Source organism: Podarcis vaucheri (genome assembly GCF_965113315.1).
Source record: "Podarcis vaucheri genome assembly, chromosome: 8".
Lineage (NCBI taxonomy): Eukaryota > Metazoa > Chordata > Lepidosauria > Squamata > Lacertidae > Podarcis > Podarcis vaucheri.
The window spans coordinates 38,373,337-38,391,786 of NC_138766.1; the positions used below are offsets into that span (position 1 = coordinate 38,373,337).

Consider the following 18,450-nt stretch of genomic DNA (forward strand, 5'->3'; position numbering starts at 1 on the left):
CTGCACATGCCTCTCCCAGTGGAACCAAACTCTGAGAACTGGGTTTAGAATATACTTCGGACATGACCAGTAGGAACAGCCATTCCTTTTTTATTGAAAGTAACGCCATGATGCGGCATAGTTCCCACTGGGCCATTCTGTTTGCAGTGAGGTGTTGTTGCCACATACCGTACCTCTGCCGCAGCTGAAAGTAGCACTATTTATTTCTTGTAAAAGGGATACTGCAGCTCTGTGTTGCCTCATCTCTACCCCTTCTTGAAAAATTTGAGAATTTTTGCCCTTTAAAAAGTCTTAAAATTCTAACACCCACCCACAGAGTTTTGCAGTCCGTTATTACTTTCAGCTTGAATTCTGGATTGCCTGCCATCCCTTGATTCTGTTTTGTGTTCCTTGCAAGGCTGCAATGGAGCAAGAAATGCAGACTGGAGGTGGGGAGAGAGGCGGGTCTTTTTCTGTGAGGAGGGGATAGAGAGAATATATGGAAAAGGGCCAGCAGAAATCATTTGCCCATGTGAGCAGCTCCCCGCCTCCCCCTGCTCCCCCTGCCTCTCTCTGACCTGCTTGGGCAGCTGGGTTGGAGCATCAGAATGAGCTAGGATTAAGACAGGATAATGGATTTGGGTGAAGACAAGATTCACAGGCCAAATTCTAGCCATGGTTTTGGACTGTGGTTTGTTGGCCACAAGCGATCCATAATTAGCACTGCCCTAATGTGTACATGTGTGTTTACTTTTGTAATGTCTGGATGGCTTTTCTACCACTTGGATATTCCACAATGAAACATTTTCAGTTTCAATGTGCCAAGGCAGATGATGCCTATTTTTAATTATATCTCTGTCTCTCCATAAAAGAAAATTAAAAAGATAAATTCTGTTATTCTACCCTTGATCCCCCTCTCCTCCTCACCACCGCAGCGTTTTGATGGGTTCAAAATTTTCAGCAACAGCCCCTTAAATGATTTTTTTTCTTTTAAAAGGCAGGACATGCTAATGGCAAATAAAAACCTTTTCCCACCCCTTTTGAAGACGCTGCCTAACCAAAATAGCAAAGAAGACGCTTCAAATATTTTTGAGAAAATAAATAACCCAATAAAAGTCAAACGTGTCCTTTTTGATCAGCCGTAAAAGACAAAGACCAGCCCTTTAAGTCAGATACTGTAAACTGACCTTTGGAAAAAAAGAAGAGGTTTGAGTCATTTTTCCACAAATGCTAATGGCCTAGAAAACATGTTTATCAAAAGCTGGCAGAGGACTGCTGCGTTGCTACTATCTCCAAATGTCCGTAATGACACTTTGATTCACAGATGTCTTCCGCCTGTGCCTCAGAGCTCTGGGGTCAAAGCAGCACCAGCAGGCAGGTAAGGCAGGGCTAAAGGTTTGATCAGCTTGTGATGGCTCCACTCACTCTGCATTTGTCTCCAAGGTATTGCAGCCTGGGGGGGACAGTCGGGCTCTGGTTCTACTCACTTCCTATTATCCATGTGACTTGTCTCCGCCACGCTGGAGTCACTTTGATTTGCCTGATGTACTGCTTGACAAAGCTGGGTGATGGCTGAAAAGTAGATCCAGCTGCTATGAAAAGCGCACACCTGACATGCCAGTCCTGGTGCGGGCACATCATGGGGAGCATTTTTTAATTCAATGTAATTTATGCATCCTTGCCGTCCTGTGTGTGCCTGGCCTGTCAGCCGGTGCCTAGATGAAGGCTGACAGTTGTCATCCAGGGCCTGAAGGTAGCCTCACATAATGACACATTAGACATACTAATGATGTTTTCCTCTGGCATAATGTTTTCTTCTCAACTTTCCCTTACTCCTCGCTTCTCTCCCCCCTCCCCTCTTCTCTCCACCATAGGGATGCTTAGGACACAAACACGCCAAGGAGACTATCTCTGCGTAGAGTGTGGAAAGGGTTTCACCCAACCAAGCCACCTCAGAACTCACATGAGGTCTCACACAGGTACATTTTTCTTTACCATTCCATCAAGCGGGTGGGAGAAGCCCTTACTTACAATATTTCGCCTTGCTCTTAATTTCCTTTGCTAACCTGATTTTTTATTTTTGTAAAGAGAAAGATTCCCCATTTTGTTTAATTTCATATTTGATTAGCGCTGATCTTGTTCTTTTTCAGGTACTCAATTCCCCTCCCTCCCCACATGCCTGACATAGCACTGCAGCACAATTGAAATAAGCTTATTTGTAAGGTTTTGGTGTGTGTGTGTTTAAAATAAACCCACCACTTTAATTAGAGAGCAGAATACTCTGGAATGAATATGCTAATGAATTCTCTTGCCATCAGCACAAATTGAAATCAAAGAACCTTTTTGATCCAAACATAAAGCTTTGTTTTGCTGTCTCCTTTCTGCAGACTGAAAGAGGTCTGGGGTTTATTTTATTTTATTTTATTTGGACAATGATAAAACTCTAAATCTCAGCCCTTTTCAAGCTGTGTGATTTGGAGAACGTCGCAAGCTTGAAGCTGCTAGTGTGTCAAGTTACCTTAATAGCATTACATGAGACAGTGAGACTAGCAGAGGGGTTTTTTTATTAAAAAAATATTTCTTTTTCTTTTTTGGAGAAGTGTGAATGATGCATACATAAGCCAGTCTGATGCAAAATGACAGAGGCCAAATGGTAAGTAATTCAAGAAGAGGGTCCCTTTACACATACACTGATAATTAATGTTGTCAGTGATTGCTTTCTTCAGCACTGAAGTCTGAATTAAAAAGGGCAATGGCCTTAGGCTGCCATTAGCACACTCTCTTACAGTAAGTGTTACGGTAAATTGGTATTTTCCGGCTACGGGCGAGGAGCTGGTGTGTCTGCTTTTTCCCCACCCTCCCCCAAATGTGGTTTAATCTGTAATGGACTCGAATATTGTACGCGCACTAACGAAGCTTGAATGTTAATCTGTTAACAAGCCCCCTTGTTCCCACAGTGGTATTTGAGTCTAATGGACTCCGAGGTACTGACGTTCACACCACCTCCGCAGACGCCCCAAAACAAGTATGTTTTACAATTAATTGGGTATTTGGTTTTTAATGTGGTAGCTGGGGAGAAAAAAAAAGTTACACCGTGATACTCATCAGTAAAGCACTGACTCGTTAGATAGGAGTGTAAGTAAACAATAACCGTGCTGTGTTTGGTTTTAGATGCTAAAATTTGTGGAAAGGCCTTACACAAATGAGACAATTTATTAGCAAATGTCAACAAAATTGATAAAAATATATTGAGAAGGGAGGGAGGGTAATTTTTGTAACAGCATATAAAATTGCTATCCTGGTTTCGCTAGATAAGTTCTTCAGTACATATCTGCCCACTTCTCTAATTTCTGAAAGGCAGCAACAGTACAACTCATCCATAGTCCGTGTTTTTCTGAAGAGTATTCCTATCACAGTATTATATAGCTCCTATCTTTTGAAAGACGCTTATCTTTCAATCTCTGTGGACTCTGTGTGGTGGTGTGTTTTCCTCTCTTGACAAGCACTTGGCTGTCCTCTAAATTTCCTTATTTTCACTAATGCTGTCCTGGACGTTATGTTTCTTGCTTTTTCTTCCTCCCTGGTGTTTTTGGTTTCATTTTTATTTCCAGTCAGTTCCAGACCACCTAGTTCCCATTGGCCCATTCATGCATAGCATGGACCTAACATCTAGGGCAAGCAAGCTCAGTTGCTTTTTCAAGTTCTGAATGTGATCCTTTATTAGCACAGAAATAAATTCTGATATACACACACACACTCAGGCAAATACTGAGTAAGCTATGTGTGTTTATTATCGCCTCTGCTAGTACTTCAGCCCATCAGAGGAATTTATCAATTTTTCCATTACAACATCCCCACCATTAGTTTCAGCATGGCAGTAGTGCTTGGAGAACTGCACCCAGGATTCCTTGCACAGGATCTGGAAGAAGAGATTGCAATGCCCTGATCCTGAGCGCAGACATGAGGAAATGGACCTGTGCATATATTGTGTTGATTCTGGGATGCCTTTGAAAATAACTTCATCCTATCCTGCCCATAACATTTGGAAATGTTCGTCAAAGGAAGAATTAGCATCATGTTGAAGGTTTCCATTCTCCTCAGTGGCTGTCAGGAATGTCCATGGGGTAATGGAAAACTTTCAAAGCAGTGAAAATAATAATTGTTGGTAAACACTTCTAAATGTAGGTAATTCATATAGTTAAGCACCTCTAAAAAGTAAGAAGATACGGACACTTGTGTTAGATACATTCTGGAGCTGGATCTAGATACATTAAAAAAATACTGGAAAAATGCATTGTAAACCTCATAATGGGAAATCATGCTGCTGAAAGATGGAACTTCACAGTGCCATCTGGTGTCACAGTGTTATAACACATTTAAAACAACTTTTCTTTACTAATGTAGCTGAGTCCCAAGTCTTTCATGTCCACCATTTATCTAAAACAATAGCCAACCCGATAACTGGGGCAGAGACCACAACTGACTGACAGACCACAAACTTTACATGGAAAAGCACCTGGGATAAATCCCTGGTACCTCCAGTCAAAATGTGATATGAAAAGTCTCTGAGATGCTGGAAGGATACTGCTGCTGAGAAGAGCAGCACTGGGCTAGAGGGACAAAACAGTCCATCTAGGTTGGTACATGGCAGGTACAAGGATATGTTCTTATGATGTTACTTATGAAGCACCACATTGGGGATCCTAGTTCTAGGTGATGGGCCTTTTGCAGCAGTTCTATTTCTTGTTTTATCACAGCTGTCCTTCCATTTCCCATATGTGTCCGCTGCCCTGTCCGTGTCCTTAATTAAAATGCATACTTTAACTCTGTTTACTCTCATCTTTTTCACTGCAGTAGACAAAAGTGCACTTTATCCACAATATCAACTTCTAGTTCATTCTCAGGGGTGGGGAAGGAAGGGATCTCAGGGCCTCCAGCATGCTGGTAACACCATGGTTTTCCTGTTATAAACTTCTTAATTGGACAAATAACTATACAGGACACTGGAGCAAGGTCAGGTCTGGTTATGGCAGTGCCATGATTTCCAGATTTCCTCCATGCTCCATATCATAACAACAGCTTTGGAAAGAAAGATTAAAATGGTTTTCAGTAAAGGTTTGGTGGTTCTTAGCACTGTGGATATAATTGTACCACTGCCACATTTCAGAATGTAGGGAAATGATGCTTATCCCAGGTGATCAGAACTGAGTCCTTTACTGGCCCATTCAAGACTCATTGTAAGATACTAGCTTTTAAAAGAAATGAGTATCCGGCTTAATGACACCTGAAAAAGACTGTCAGTTTTGTGAAACCAATTAAATTACAGTCACTTGCGATTGCTTAACTGAACTAGAGTCTTTTAGATGAGTTTAATCCTCATCTTAAAAGGCTGGTAAATGTCTATGGGTCAATTCCAGTGTTTTTGCAGATGGAATGCAGCTAATGCAACCAATGTTTCTCTTTCTCGTCTCCCTCCAAAAGCCTCACAAGGGGATTGGTGGGCGGAGGGGGGAGCTTACATTTGTCTTTGCATATCTCATGTTTGTAAATCAAGTCTAATAATATAATTATAATGGGTGTGTTTCACATTCCATTCTACCTTTATACTACATTCAAATGTGCACACACGTAGTGTGGGAGAGGTTCAAAGTAAACTTTCATGCCGTACGTGAAAATGTTCCAAGAAATTGTCTATGGGTGGAACAGAAGCTGATTACGAAGGTGCCCCCTCCCACAGTAACTCCATTGTGTTGCGTTAGAGGCTATCTTCTCTTATTTGCAATACAATCATTCTGAAGCAATTTTAACACGCATATGTCTCAAAGCATAATGCAATTTTTTTACTTTTTATGTGATGGAAATAAACTGAGATTGGTTGAAATCATGGAATCCCAAAACATAACTGCAGTAACTTGTCAACTGGTTCACATGTAATGCTAAGCCATGTTCTATAAATCATGGTTTCATTTGATCAGCTGAACACAGCCTGGTGCCTTAATCATAGTTCATTAACCAGAAACTAGTCATACTAGTCATGATTTAATAAATAACACCCTCTGATGTAAAAACTTAGATATCCATGCTGGCTTTGCTCTCACACTTTAAAGAAGGAACATGGATGTGAAAATACGTGGGGAAAATCTTCCCCCTCCATTAATATGATTAAATTCCACATGCCAAAACCTCCATGGTGGAATCTAGGTAAAGGTAAAGGGACCCCTGACCATTAGGTCCAGTTGTGACTGACTCTGGGGTTGCGGTGCTCATCTCACTTTATTGGCCGGTGTACAGCTTCTGGCTCATGTGACCAGCATGACTAAGCCTCTTCTGGTGAACCAGAGCAGCGCACGGGAACGCCGTTTACCTTCCAGCTGGAGTGGTACCTATTTATCTACTTGCACTTTGATGTGCTTTCGAACTGCTAGGTTGGCAGAAGCAGGGACCGAACAACGGGAGCTCATCCCATTGCAGGGATTCGAACCGCCGACCTTCTGACTGGAAAGTCCTAGGCTCTGTGGTTTAACCCACAGCGCCACCTGCAATGGTGGAATCTAGACACATATAAAAAATGTTGTGAAAAAGCTTTTTTTAAAAAAAGTTTTGAAAAATATATTGAATTTGCCATAGCTCACCCTCTAGTGTCACATTTGTATACAGTGGTACCTCAGTTTAAGGACAGTCCGGTTTAAGAACGATTTATGTACAAACTTCACAAAACCGGAAATAGTGTCTTGCTTTGAGAATTTTACCTCGATCTAAGAACGGAAGCTGAACGGTGGAAGGGCCCCGGCGGCGGGAGGCCTCATTAGGGAAAGTGCGCCTTGGTTTAAGAACAGTTTTGGTTTAAGAACGGACTTCCAGAATGGATTAAGTTCGTAAAATGAGATACCACTGTAATGCACTTTACAACACACTTAGAATGTTTTATTTGCAGCTGTTTAGCTGTACAATGCAGTGCATATTTGGCCCTGGATTTGGGCTATTGAACTGCTTTCAGTGGAACTGGTCAGTAACAGTTTGAGAAAGTCTGTAGATTAGATAAAAAAATAATCTGGCATTTACCACAAAACTCAAAAGGCGTACAAAAGTATACCATGTTTACAGCATGGTAATTAATAGGCATATTCTCAAAAATTGTTAAAATGAAAAAGTTTGGAAGATAATTAGGTGGGGAGGAAGTTCACAATAAATCATTAGCTGCCTAAACATTCTTAAGTAGAAAACATTTCAATGGTTGGTTGTAGAGATGAATACATTTTATCATACATCTAGACTTTCATGTGTTTGAGAAAGAGTAGAAGAATGTGATCAAAGGGAAAACACAGGCAAATATTACTACAAAATCTTTTCTCTTTTCTTGACAATTTTCCTTTGCAGTGTTAAGTACTAGTGCTAAGGTAGCAATCTAAAGAATACTGAAGCTACCAACCTTGGTATCTTCCGCTAAACGTCCTCTTTTTGACATTTCATTGACATATGGAATAATATCATGACTGCTTTCTTTGGCTTTTTTAGCCTTATGATTAATAGTTTATTGCAAATGCTTTTTTTAAAGATAGTTAGACTGAGCCCAAGAATTCCATTAATCAAAATAATGCATAATGAACAAATAAATGGCAACCAACTTAGTCTCCTTCACAGCTATAAATATTATAGTACAGTCAAGGAACAGGTAGATCCTGTCTGGATTGGACTGTTTGTGTTTCCTTTTGCTCACAGATGATTCAACTGACATGTTGAAGCAAAGAAGACCACACCTTGGCACCCTTTAATTTTTAGCTGAATGTGGGCAAGTCCATCCACTCAGCCATTCATTATCATAAACGTCTTTTAAAAATACCATGAGTTTGCCTATATTTACACAGAAACATCTCTAATTTCTTCTGCAGATTTCTCGGAGGAAGAGAGGAGAGAATTGCTTTTGGTCTGCAGAGTTGTATCCAAAGCTTGCTTTTCTGCTTGTGCATCTTAACTTCCACATTCTCTCCTCTCCCTTGCAGTCCCCCACCCACCCTCAAAATCTAATCCAGAAAACTGTGGGACTCTCTCACAGTAGATTTATTTTTTTTGGGCGGGGGAGTGCATGGGGAGAAGAGAGGAAGGGGAAGTTCCCTTGTACAAGGGGAAACACACTTGCTCAGTGATTCAGTTTTCATGCCTCTTTTGTTACTCTGCATTGCACTGCACTAACTTTATTGTGTGTATGGATTCGTTTGCACATATTTACTGCTGGGTTTTTTGTTTTACAACGTAGAATAAATTTTTAAGAGAAGTGCTATCTAAGGGACAAACAGAAATGAAAAGATGCATCAAGAAGTGCTGGTTCCAGCTAATTAAAATGCAAAACCAGATCCAGATCTGGTTAGATCTAGATATCCTGTAACCAGTTCCGAGTTATGGAAGTGGGAGAGGGAAGACCATTTCTGCTGATTTCTCCTTCTCCCAAATCACCATGCAGCTCCCTGTATGCACTATTAAAACTCCACTCGGGGGAGGACCCACTGGATAAATATGGGAAGTACTACAGGAGCCTGCAAGCTAAAGAAAAAAGAAAAAAAGCAAAAAGCATCCCCTTCTGTTCTGTGAGCTTTTGCTGGGTCGCCAGCCCTTCTGTGAGCTGGATAAGCCCTTCCATGAAGCAGCCGTTCCATGTGGAGAGGGCTGCCCTGGATCCAAGCCTGCTATTTTTAATAGTTTGATTTTTGCAGGCAGACAGAACTTTTCAGAGTACCAGTGTTTTGTTTTCTTTAAGAAGAGTTCCCATCTTTTCATTAGATCAGTTCTTTACTTGATCCATGCTTTCTTCATGGTGCTAGTTGACTCATCCCTATTATCACATCTGTAACAGGGTCAATTTGCTCATAGCAAATTGGTGGCTTTATTTCCCCCCACCCACCTGCCACCATCCTTTACACTGGTTGCTGGCCATCAAGCTGCCATAACTGCGCTGGCAGCCCAAACTTTGTGTGGCAAATAAACCATGTGGAATCCAAGAGATACACCCCAGCATCTTCTGTATAATTCCAAGAGATTCAGTGGCAGCTTATGTAGTGTAACAGTATAGGGTAGTTCTCTCTTGAGTCAGCTTAGCAGTTCACTGTTGGTTGTATCCAGTGCCATGTTATTCAAAGTAGACTCACACATTTCACTGTTCCTAAGTAGGCTTAGCCTTGGATACAACCCTGTGTTTGTGCTAAGCCTTAGTTTTGGAAGGTGTCTAAGAGCATCATGACACCTTGATCTGTAATTCATGATAATGTATTCCTAAAAAACAAACCAGCCACCCATGTATGCCAGTAATATAGTTGCATAGGTTGGATCTCAGAAAGAAATTTAAGGTGACCTTTCTAAAACTCACTGGCAGCTGTGAGGGGCCAAATATTGAAGAACCGCAATAACCACAGTGGCTTTCCATATTCCGATGGCAAAAGCATGCTGTTTAATCAGAAGCATCCCCATTTGGTTTGGAGGTTGTTTGAATACCTGCTTGCGATACAGACAGGCAGCTTTTATGAGCAATGCAATCAAATAATTGATTTGAAGTCATTTGGTCTGGAGCCAGTTAAACTAGCTTCAGATACTTGGCATCTTTATCTCTTGGTGGAGCTTTAGTATCACCTTGGCCCCCCGTCCTGTAATGGCTGCAGTTCATCTCTTCTTCCGTGTAACAGGGAAACTTTTTCTCAAACTTCCTTTAAAACAAAACAAAAACCTCTTGCCTCTTTAGAGCACTTTCTCTTATGGTAATGCAGACATTCACACAATATCATTACATATTCTAATTTAGCACTGAGGGCTCTGTTCCCATCGTAGTAACACAAGTGTGGGGAAGCTTTGCTCTGAGCTATGGCCTTCTCCAGTATCGTACCCAGAGAGAATTCCACTAATGTGGTCTGCTTAGGGAAGAATTATTGCGCACCCCTCCCACTCATTGCCTGAGCTCCTGGCCCTCTTGCTAATCTTATGTTGTGGGACAGTTGCTAACCCCTTTCATGTTTCTCCGCTATGTGTTAATTCTCCTCTGTGGGTGAATTACAACTGGACCTGTAGGGCAAGCCTTCCCGAGGAGTCACTGACGAAGATGGCTGTCCCACATAGATACCTAATTACACCCTCGGGCCAAGGTCCCTTCCATCGCTCTCTCTTTCTCCCCCCCCTTTTTTTTTTGTTTCTCTGGCAATTCTTATCCAGGGAGACTGGATCAAGCTGTTCCTTTTCCCTCCCACCACAGACTTCCTTCCCATATTCCCTAGTGCACCTGTAGCCCAGTTCAGTACGATATTGTGTGTGTGTGTGTGTGTGTGAGAGAGAGAGAGAGAGAGAGAGATAGCAGGGCCTCTCTCTTTTTAATTTAACGATGAGCATCACCTCTTGAAATTGTTCGCCTATCTCTTAGGCATGATGTAGCTGTGCAAAAATATAAGGCATCTTTCTCAGTTTACTGCAAGGAATCCAGCAACCAACTAAATAAGTTTTATCACATCTTTCACTCAGTTACCGTTTCCTACATTTCAAATATACTGCAGTCTGTACAGCTGCTCCCCCTCCCTGTTTCACCCCTTTAATTTTGTTGCAAATCTTCCCAACTCACAGCAGACATTTGACTGGTAAATGCCATGAATCTTAGGCCGGCCTTAATTAGGATGCTTTTCTCTCCCTAAATCTATTAACAAAGGGGAGATGCTTAATACATTATGTCAACCAGCCCAGGCTCTTCTTTAGTTCTTCCCAGGACTGCCATAGGCACGGCTTGAAATTTACTGGGAATGGTGGTTCTTTTTGCATGGATGTTGATTCTTACGTTGTGTTAAATTAAAATGGTCTGTTTCCCTTCATCAAGGCTTTAGCTTAAGGTTAATGTATGAACATAAGATGCATTGTGCCATAGAGCTTTAGCAATCAGGATTGTAAGCCACATTGTTCGGACAGGGCTGCTCAGAATGCCAATGCCAGAGAGCTGGAGGCATCCATTTCATCCCGACTTTATTTTGAGGTTTACTTGGGTGTGGAACAGCCCCTTCTGCTTTTCCATTGTGGTAATTTTCCTTTTATGGAAACCGGTCAAAACTCTTACATATCTGATTACTTTATTTTGAAAATAGTTGTTACCCACTCTTCATTGCCACAGGCAATCCTAGAGCAGGGCACAAAAATATGGATTGATTGATTGATTGGGTTTCTATGCTGCTTTTTGTCACACCCGACAGTGTACATAATACATCATATAATTACAAATCACAGAACACAATAACGTACCAGCAACATCGGTAATAAAATCACAAAAGCAGTTCTATAAAACGAAACAAAAATCTCAAGGGTCAAAAAAATAAGTGAAGCAAATAAATAAAAAGCACAGCTAAAAATGCATAGCAACCGATTTAAACCACCAGGATATACTATAAGAGTATTTCAGAGGGGAAATTCCACAAATATAAGTTCCACAAATCAAGCACCACTGCAGAGGGCTGTGCTGCCCTAGCTTATTAGAGGCATATACAGTGGTGCCCTGCAAGACGAATGCCTCGCAAGACGAAAAACTCGCTAGACGAAAGGGTTTTTCGGTTTTGCGTTGCTTCGCTAGACGAATTTCCCTTGTGCTTTTTTCTTAAAGCCGCTTGAAGAGGCGCAGTTGCGACAGACCGTGCTTCGCAAGATGAAAAACATCGCAAGACGAAAAGACTTGCGCAATGAATTATTTTCGTCTTGCGAGGCACCACTGTATACAGTCTATGCTCTCAAACCTAGCTTGATCTGATGATTACCATAAGGTCTCTTTTACAGGAAGGGACACTTTGGATTGTCGCTCACATCTGTGTAATTAGCCGTCGCCTCAACACATATAATAATTTTAATAATAAGTTCATTATTCACACCCCACCTATCTGGCCGGGTTGCCCCTGCAATAGTTTGTTGCAGACAATCTACACTATGCATACTATGCATATTGATACGAGAGATCTTAGTGCCAGCAGAGAGACAGTAATCAGCAGATTTCATTAAAAGAGGAGAGCGGGGTCTGATTCACACAAACAAACAGCTGTGTGGGTGGCCACTTCAAATATAGCGACATGAGGGTTGTTTTCTGTGGATCTGCCATTTGTATGAAGTGGCTTCCTGTGCAGTTCAAACTGCATGTGAATGTAAACTCTCACTTTTGGTTTGAGCCTCTCTCTCTCTCTCTCTCTCTCTCTGTGTGTGTGTGTGTGTGTGTGCGTGCGCGCACGCGTCTGTTGCGGCTGCATGAATATCCCCATAAGAATTGAATAAGGTTGGACCTAAACACAGGATCAGAACAACTTGCCATTAAAACAGATCGTTAAACAAAATTCAGTCCTCCTCCACTATATTCTTCAATGCCAGAAAATAAATCCTTGTCAACTATACTTTTTCCTGGAGGCTGAGGCGTGCTACTGTGCAGGGATTTGACCAAATTTTGGGATCTCCCTTCAGTGCAGAGACAGGGAACCTGTGGCTCTCCAGACACTGAACTACAACTCCCATAATCCTTGACCATTGGCCATGCTGACTGAGGCTGATGAGAATTGGGAGTCCCATCGACATCTGGGGAGCCATGGGTTCCCCAGTTGCTGTGTGCAGAGTGAACCCAACCTGCTTTCTTAGGGCTCCTTTAAAATCTCACCCAAGCATGTGGTGGATCTAGTCACATGAACAATGATTACATTTTAAGCCAAAAGAGAAATTCTAAATTACTAGCAGGCTGTCCGGCACAAAGAATCCAATAACTATGTACACTGTATCAATGTATTGATTCACGGATGGGGAAGATGGCATGCTTCTGTGCTTGGAAGATGGGGTATTTTGGCACGGGTGGAAATCTTAGACCCAGGGGTCAAATGTGGCCCTCAAAACATCTCTTGTTGGCCCTCAGACCTTTCCCCTTGTTGGCCCTGCTTAACAACTTGAGTGTTTTCGCCTGGCTGGAAAAGTATCCTTGAACTCTAATAATGCCTCTTGGTTGTATGGTTGAAGAATAGATAACAGTGTGTTTGTGTGTCTCTGTGTGTAAAAAATAGCCTACAGCACAAATGTAAAATTTATCTTCACTAGTCTGCCTCTGAAATGTGGCCCCTGAACTAAAAAGATTTCCTCACCCTTGTAGTACGGCGTAAGACATTTTGGATCCTTGAATATAGTTCCCTATTCAGCTCACATGAACTTCAATCTGGTCCTGCCACCAAAAGCAATTTAAAAACTACCCTATCATTTACTTATAAATCCCCTCAGTTACCGTAAAATTTTGCTTCCCCCTTCCTCTGGTCTTTCCCCCCTTCTTCTAGCTATTCTTAACCTTTTCTTAAATGCTCCTTCAGTCACTATTATTTGCTATTCTAGTATGTCATAGAGTTTATAGGAACTTGACATGCTGTGCTCTCACTGGAGATGATTAAAAATAACTCTTTGTGATGTATTAGGTCAACGTTAATGTGCATAATGCTAATAAAAAGGTAGCTGGGGCCAGTAAAGAATGTGAGATTGCTCAACTGCTAGCCTAGAAATGGAAGCAAGAATTAAAAAAAAGTGTTACGAGAAAATAAGAATAATAAAATGCTCTGCCTCTTCCCTGTTCTATCTCCCCTCTCCCTCCATTTAGGCGAGAGACCCTTCCAGTGCAGATATTGTCCATACAGTGCCTCTCAGAAAGGGAACCTAAAGACGCATGTCCAATGTGTACACCGGGTTCCTTTTGACAACAGCCAGTACCTTGATCGACGGTTCCTACAGCCTCCAAATAATTATTCTCACAACCCTATGGAAGAACAGCTGGAAAACCTCCTTGCAAAGCATGCGGTCCCAGGAGCAACTGTGTTACAATGAAATCTGTGCTCTGTGCTTTGCTGGAAAGCGATGCCTCCGAACTGTTAATCATTTTTAAAATAAATGAAGAAGCTGCAGAAAGATATATACAAATTGACATACTAATCAGTCCCCACAGCTCCTTATTTCCTTTATAACAAACAGTGGCGTTGGCAAGCTTTCTGGTGGCGCAAGGCATCTATATTAATCAAGATAACTTTTTTTAGACACTGGAAAAATTAAACTTTATATGATTTGGAGGGCAGCACTGCAACAAAATCCTCTCTCATGGTTGCTTGAATCTTTAACACACACACACACACACACACACACACACACACACACACAAATGTGGATTTGGGAATGTGGGATGGAGTGATTAATGAAACTGCCATTAGCTGTCATGCTGGGGGGGACACAACTTTTCCCCTTCCCCCCAAAAGGAAGAAAGCAAAATGGAGGAGTCATTCAGTGCTGTGAAACCAGGCTTGATGAAGGACGGAAGGGACTAAAGAGAAAGACCATCATTCTGCAGTGAGGTTGTTTCATGATAGTTTGGGGACCACTTGCATTTCCAGTGGGCTTATCCTTGACTGCACACCATTAATAGTATGTGAATATGGAAATTGAAACACTTCTTAAAAATGCTTCTCTTTTCACTTCAGAAAGAAAAGAAAATGGCTAGTCAAACACTAAAAAGGAGAGGAAGAAGAAAAACAGGCTTCTGTGTTTTGTTTTGTTTTGTTTTACTCTCAGGGCCTTTCTAATTGTTTGTTTATCCTGCTCTTTCTTTCAGTGCTACTTTCTGTGACCTGATCACAAAGGAAATGTGCATGCTTTTTAAAAATAAAATTAAAAAGAGTGGGGGGGATGATTCAGCTGTTTAAAGCTGCTGATTTGTATGCTTTTAATAGAAAGAAAGAAAGAAAGAAAGAAAGAAAGAAAGAAAGAAAGAAAGAAAGAAAGAAAAGAGTTCAGGCAGACCTAGGCCCTTAGGGTACTTTATGTGCCTGTATTTCTGTGCAGCAAGCCAGTTACCCTTTCTGGGCCCTTGTGACATTTTGAAGAGAGAGAGAAAAAAGATGAATAGCTTATTTCGTGGTGACAGGTCAGTGTTCATCTAATGTGTCATGTCTTGTACTTGGTAATCACTGGGGTAAGGGGGAGAGAAAGGAAGCTTTATATACCTCTTCTACAGTAGTTCTTTTCAGTGCAGGTTTTCAAGGTAAGGGTGCGGTTGCAGGTTGTTAACCATCCAGTGTCTGCAATTCATTTTTAAAAAAATAAATAAATTCCACAGGTATAAATATTTTTCTTTCCCTTCATTGCTATGGCACTATGTGTGATGGTAATAATTCAGATTTTCAGATTTTGCACGTATAATTTTATGCATCATCATAATAAAAATGCTGCCTTGAAAAAAATATTCTGTGAAAAACTTTTTGCAAAAAAGAAGAAGAAGCTTTACTAGGTTTTTTTAAATTGTAACATTTTTGTAAAGGCAGAAAAATGATTTTTTTTAAAAAACTAGCATGCTAAATATATTTTTCAAAAAAAGCAATAATTTTACATGTACAGAAATGGCGCTAACCTTTTAATACTGATCGAGAGCAACCGTTTACTTTCTACAAATAATGGGATAGTGCTGTCTTTGAAGTAAATGGGCTTCTTACACAAAGAATTTTAAATGTGTACTTTTTCTGTGCTAATTTTGTTTTTGTCTCTCTTTGATTTGAGTTTCTACTTAATTGCAGATTACTTGACCGTTCTTGCTTTACAGTTGCTGACGATAATGCAATTGAAACGTTTGTATGCAATTTGCTGGTTTGGGATTTTTGTTTGATTCCTCCTACACCAACTGTATGCCTGCTGTAATCCTGGTATAGCTAAGAATATCTGTGCAAATGCCTATATAAGTGATTGTAATCTGCTGTCTTTTGAAGTTATCTTGCAGAAATTTGTATAGACACATTCCACACTCCCCTCCCTTCCTGTACCCCACTCCACTTTCAAGACCCCCCCCCCAAAAAAATCAGCTCATTTTCTGTCTTGATTAACACTTGATCAATTTGGGATTCACACTCAAGTGCTACTTTTCCCTTTATCAAGCACTTATTTTCCTTGTTTAAAGCAAACAGGTAAGGATTCAGGAATGCACCAAGGTAGCTGCTTTGCCTATTTTGTGTGTTTGTAGTTATTAAAAAACCCTTCTGTCCCTCAAAAGTTATATGAGTGTCATGTACAGCTGTAATTATTTATGTTGGTTGATTGTGTTTTGTTGTTGACGGGGGGTTTTTTGGGGGGTGTGATGGGGTTTTTTGTTTTTGAAAGCTGATATGAAAGGATCTTAGTTAATATTAAGACTTTAAAAGCTCCTCCTGGAGACTGTTTACTTCAGGACTGTCTGACGCAGAGAAAGTGCTGTCACTGCCATTACCAGGGTACTAATCAGCAAAGTTTACAATCATAATTTAGCTACATGAAGAACAACAGCAGGGGAAATCAGTTTAAATAATTATATGCTGTGTATAGCACAGAAATGAGATTTTCACTTAATTAAACAAGAAATGGGGAGGCTGAGGGGGAGCAGTCATTAAAGAGCAGCCGTTTTCACGTGTGAATCCCAAGCATTGTAATTTCCTCCTTTATCATCCATATTGTATCGATTTGTTAATTCAGTTAGACCCTAGTGCTTAGGATGATTTGTGTTCTTATTTATTTAGTTCTTTGGGTTTCAGATAGCTTCCCCCCCCCTTTTTAGGAAACTTGATAATTTTGTAGCATGACACACTTTGTAAGCCATCTTCTGACTGTTACAGAGACTTTTCTACTACCTCTATCAATCTGTTTCTTTTCCTTAACAGGTTTTCTACAGTGTTGCAGTCTAATGTACCTTAGACAATAAAGGGTTCGATTATGAGCACTGCAGATGGTGTATCAGCTATACCTTTCTCAATCTCTCCTTTTGTTTTCCTCCCCCCTTTTTGCCCTCCAATAAAAAAACAAACATGAGCCATAGTAATCCACCTTCTGCTCTGACACACATTAAAATACTCTGCAACAGGCTTCCTCAACCTTGGCCCTCCACATGTTTTGAGACTACAATTCCCATCATCCCTGACCACTGGTCCTGCTAGCTAGGGATCATGGGAGTTGTAGGCCAAAACATCTGGAGGGCTGACGTTGAGGAAGCCTGGCCTACAAGGACCAAAATCAAGACACATGAGTAACGGCACCTTTCCAAAATGCTATGTTTGTGTTCACCTTTGTATTCCTTAGATGATTTCTACTGCAAGTGAATGGCTCTGTGTACACACCATACTGTTAAAGTACATTTAAAGCACATTTCCTCCTCCAAAGAATTCTGGGCACTGTGGTTTACCTCACACAGAATTTCAATCCCCAGCAACTCTTAACAGACTGCAGTGCCCCATGATTCTTTGAGGGGGGAAACATGCTTGACAGCATCAAAAAAACAAACAAAAAAGGTTGGAGTGGAAGACATGGGTTCTCATAATTTCAGAACAGCCATGTGCAAGTTTGAAATGGGTGACATTGATGCTTTGTGATCTGGTTCACACAATGCGTGTCAATAGCTCCTTTGCAGCCCACTCACCCTGGAGAAAAAACTGCCACATACATGAAAGAAAAGTGACCAACATCTGCCCATCCCCACCAACTGAATATAACCAGATGAGAGACAGATAATGTGTGAAAGATTAACACTCAATTAGAGGGATATGACTGGAAATAGTTCCCAATTTATTTGGATTTCTTTCCAACTTTCCACTCCCCTAATACATAAAATGGGGGGGGGGGTAGCAGAATTAAAAAATGTTCAATGCAGGGCACTATTCTGGTTGAAGATAATGATCTTCATAATTCAGCTTGTATTGCCAGTAGTGATTTTCTAACAATCCAGAGCACAGCAGCTTTGGGGAGTGTCCAAATCACTACGATTTTACCTAAAATAAAGTGAGGTGAAAATTCCTGTGTCAAAGATGAAGCTGCGTTGATTCTATCAATGATATCCTTCCAGAAATGTTCACTTACGAAGATCTCCGAAACACATACTAGATTCACTTGTGAGCTTCTGCATCAGTAAGATCTCTAAAATAGCCAAATCAAGTTTCATAAGTCTGAGTTCTAGATCCACATATGACAGTGATTTGTATATTCTGGGTCCTGCAATTTATTACCCTGGTCAATGCATTTGGATGGCTATGTGATGTTATTACCATTAGAGAGAAAAACATCAACAAAAACAGAAAAGCCTTGGTTTATTATGTTGTTTATCCTTTCAAAATGGAGGAAAGATCTGTAGCATATCTATTACACTGAATCCTGCTTGTGCGTGGGAAACATAGTAGAGTATTTGTTCATTTGAGAGGTGATTGTAAATATCTTAAGGACTTTTTTTGAGCAAAAATTGAGCATTAATATATTACCTTAAAACTTTTATCTATTCTACTAGTTGTGCTCAACAACAATGGGTAGGAGATCAGGATCCTATACCCCATTGACGGGATACAGACTCATGTCTGTTTCCTCTGCTGAGGACATGCTATGCTTCTATTCCTCACTTGTGTCTCCTTGGGTGTTCACAGTACCAACAAAACCATGCTGAAAGCCCAAAGCTGGGCACTTTATAAGAAG

At 40.8% G+C, this 18,450-nt stretch overlaps 1 protein-coding gene across 3 annotated transcripts in view; it reads left to right on the forward strand.

Moving 5' to 3' along the window:
* The window catches only part of ZNF516 (zinc finger protein 516), a 111,046-nt gene extending 94,308 nt beyond the window's left edge, over positions 1-16,738 (forward strand). For 2 of the 3 annotated variants that reach the window (XM_082234941.1, XM_082234940.1), the window contains exons 4-5: positions 1,854-1,958; positions 13,592-16,738. In XM_082234941.1, the coding sequence (XP_082091067.1) occupies positions 1,854-1,958; positions 13,592-13,815 (329 nt within the window). In that variant the 3' untranslated portion in view covers positions 13,816-16,738. Of the gene's footprint in view, positions 1-1,853; positions 1,959-2,936; positions 3,005-13,591 lie in introns of all 3 variants that reach the window. The other variant, XM_082234942.1, reaches the window with a different exon arrangement.
* The last annotated feature ends 1,712 nt before the right edge of the window (positions 16,739-18,450 follow it).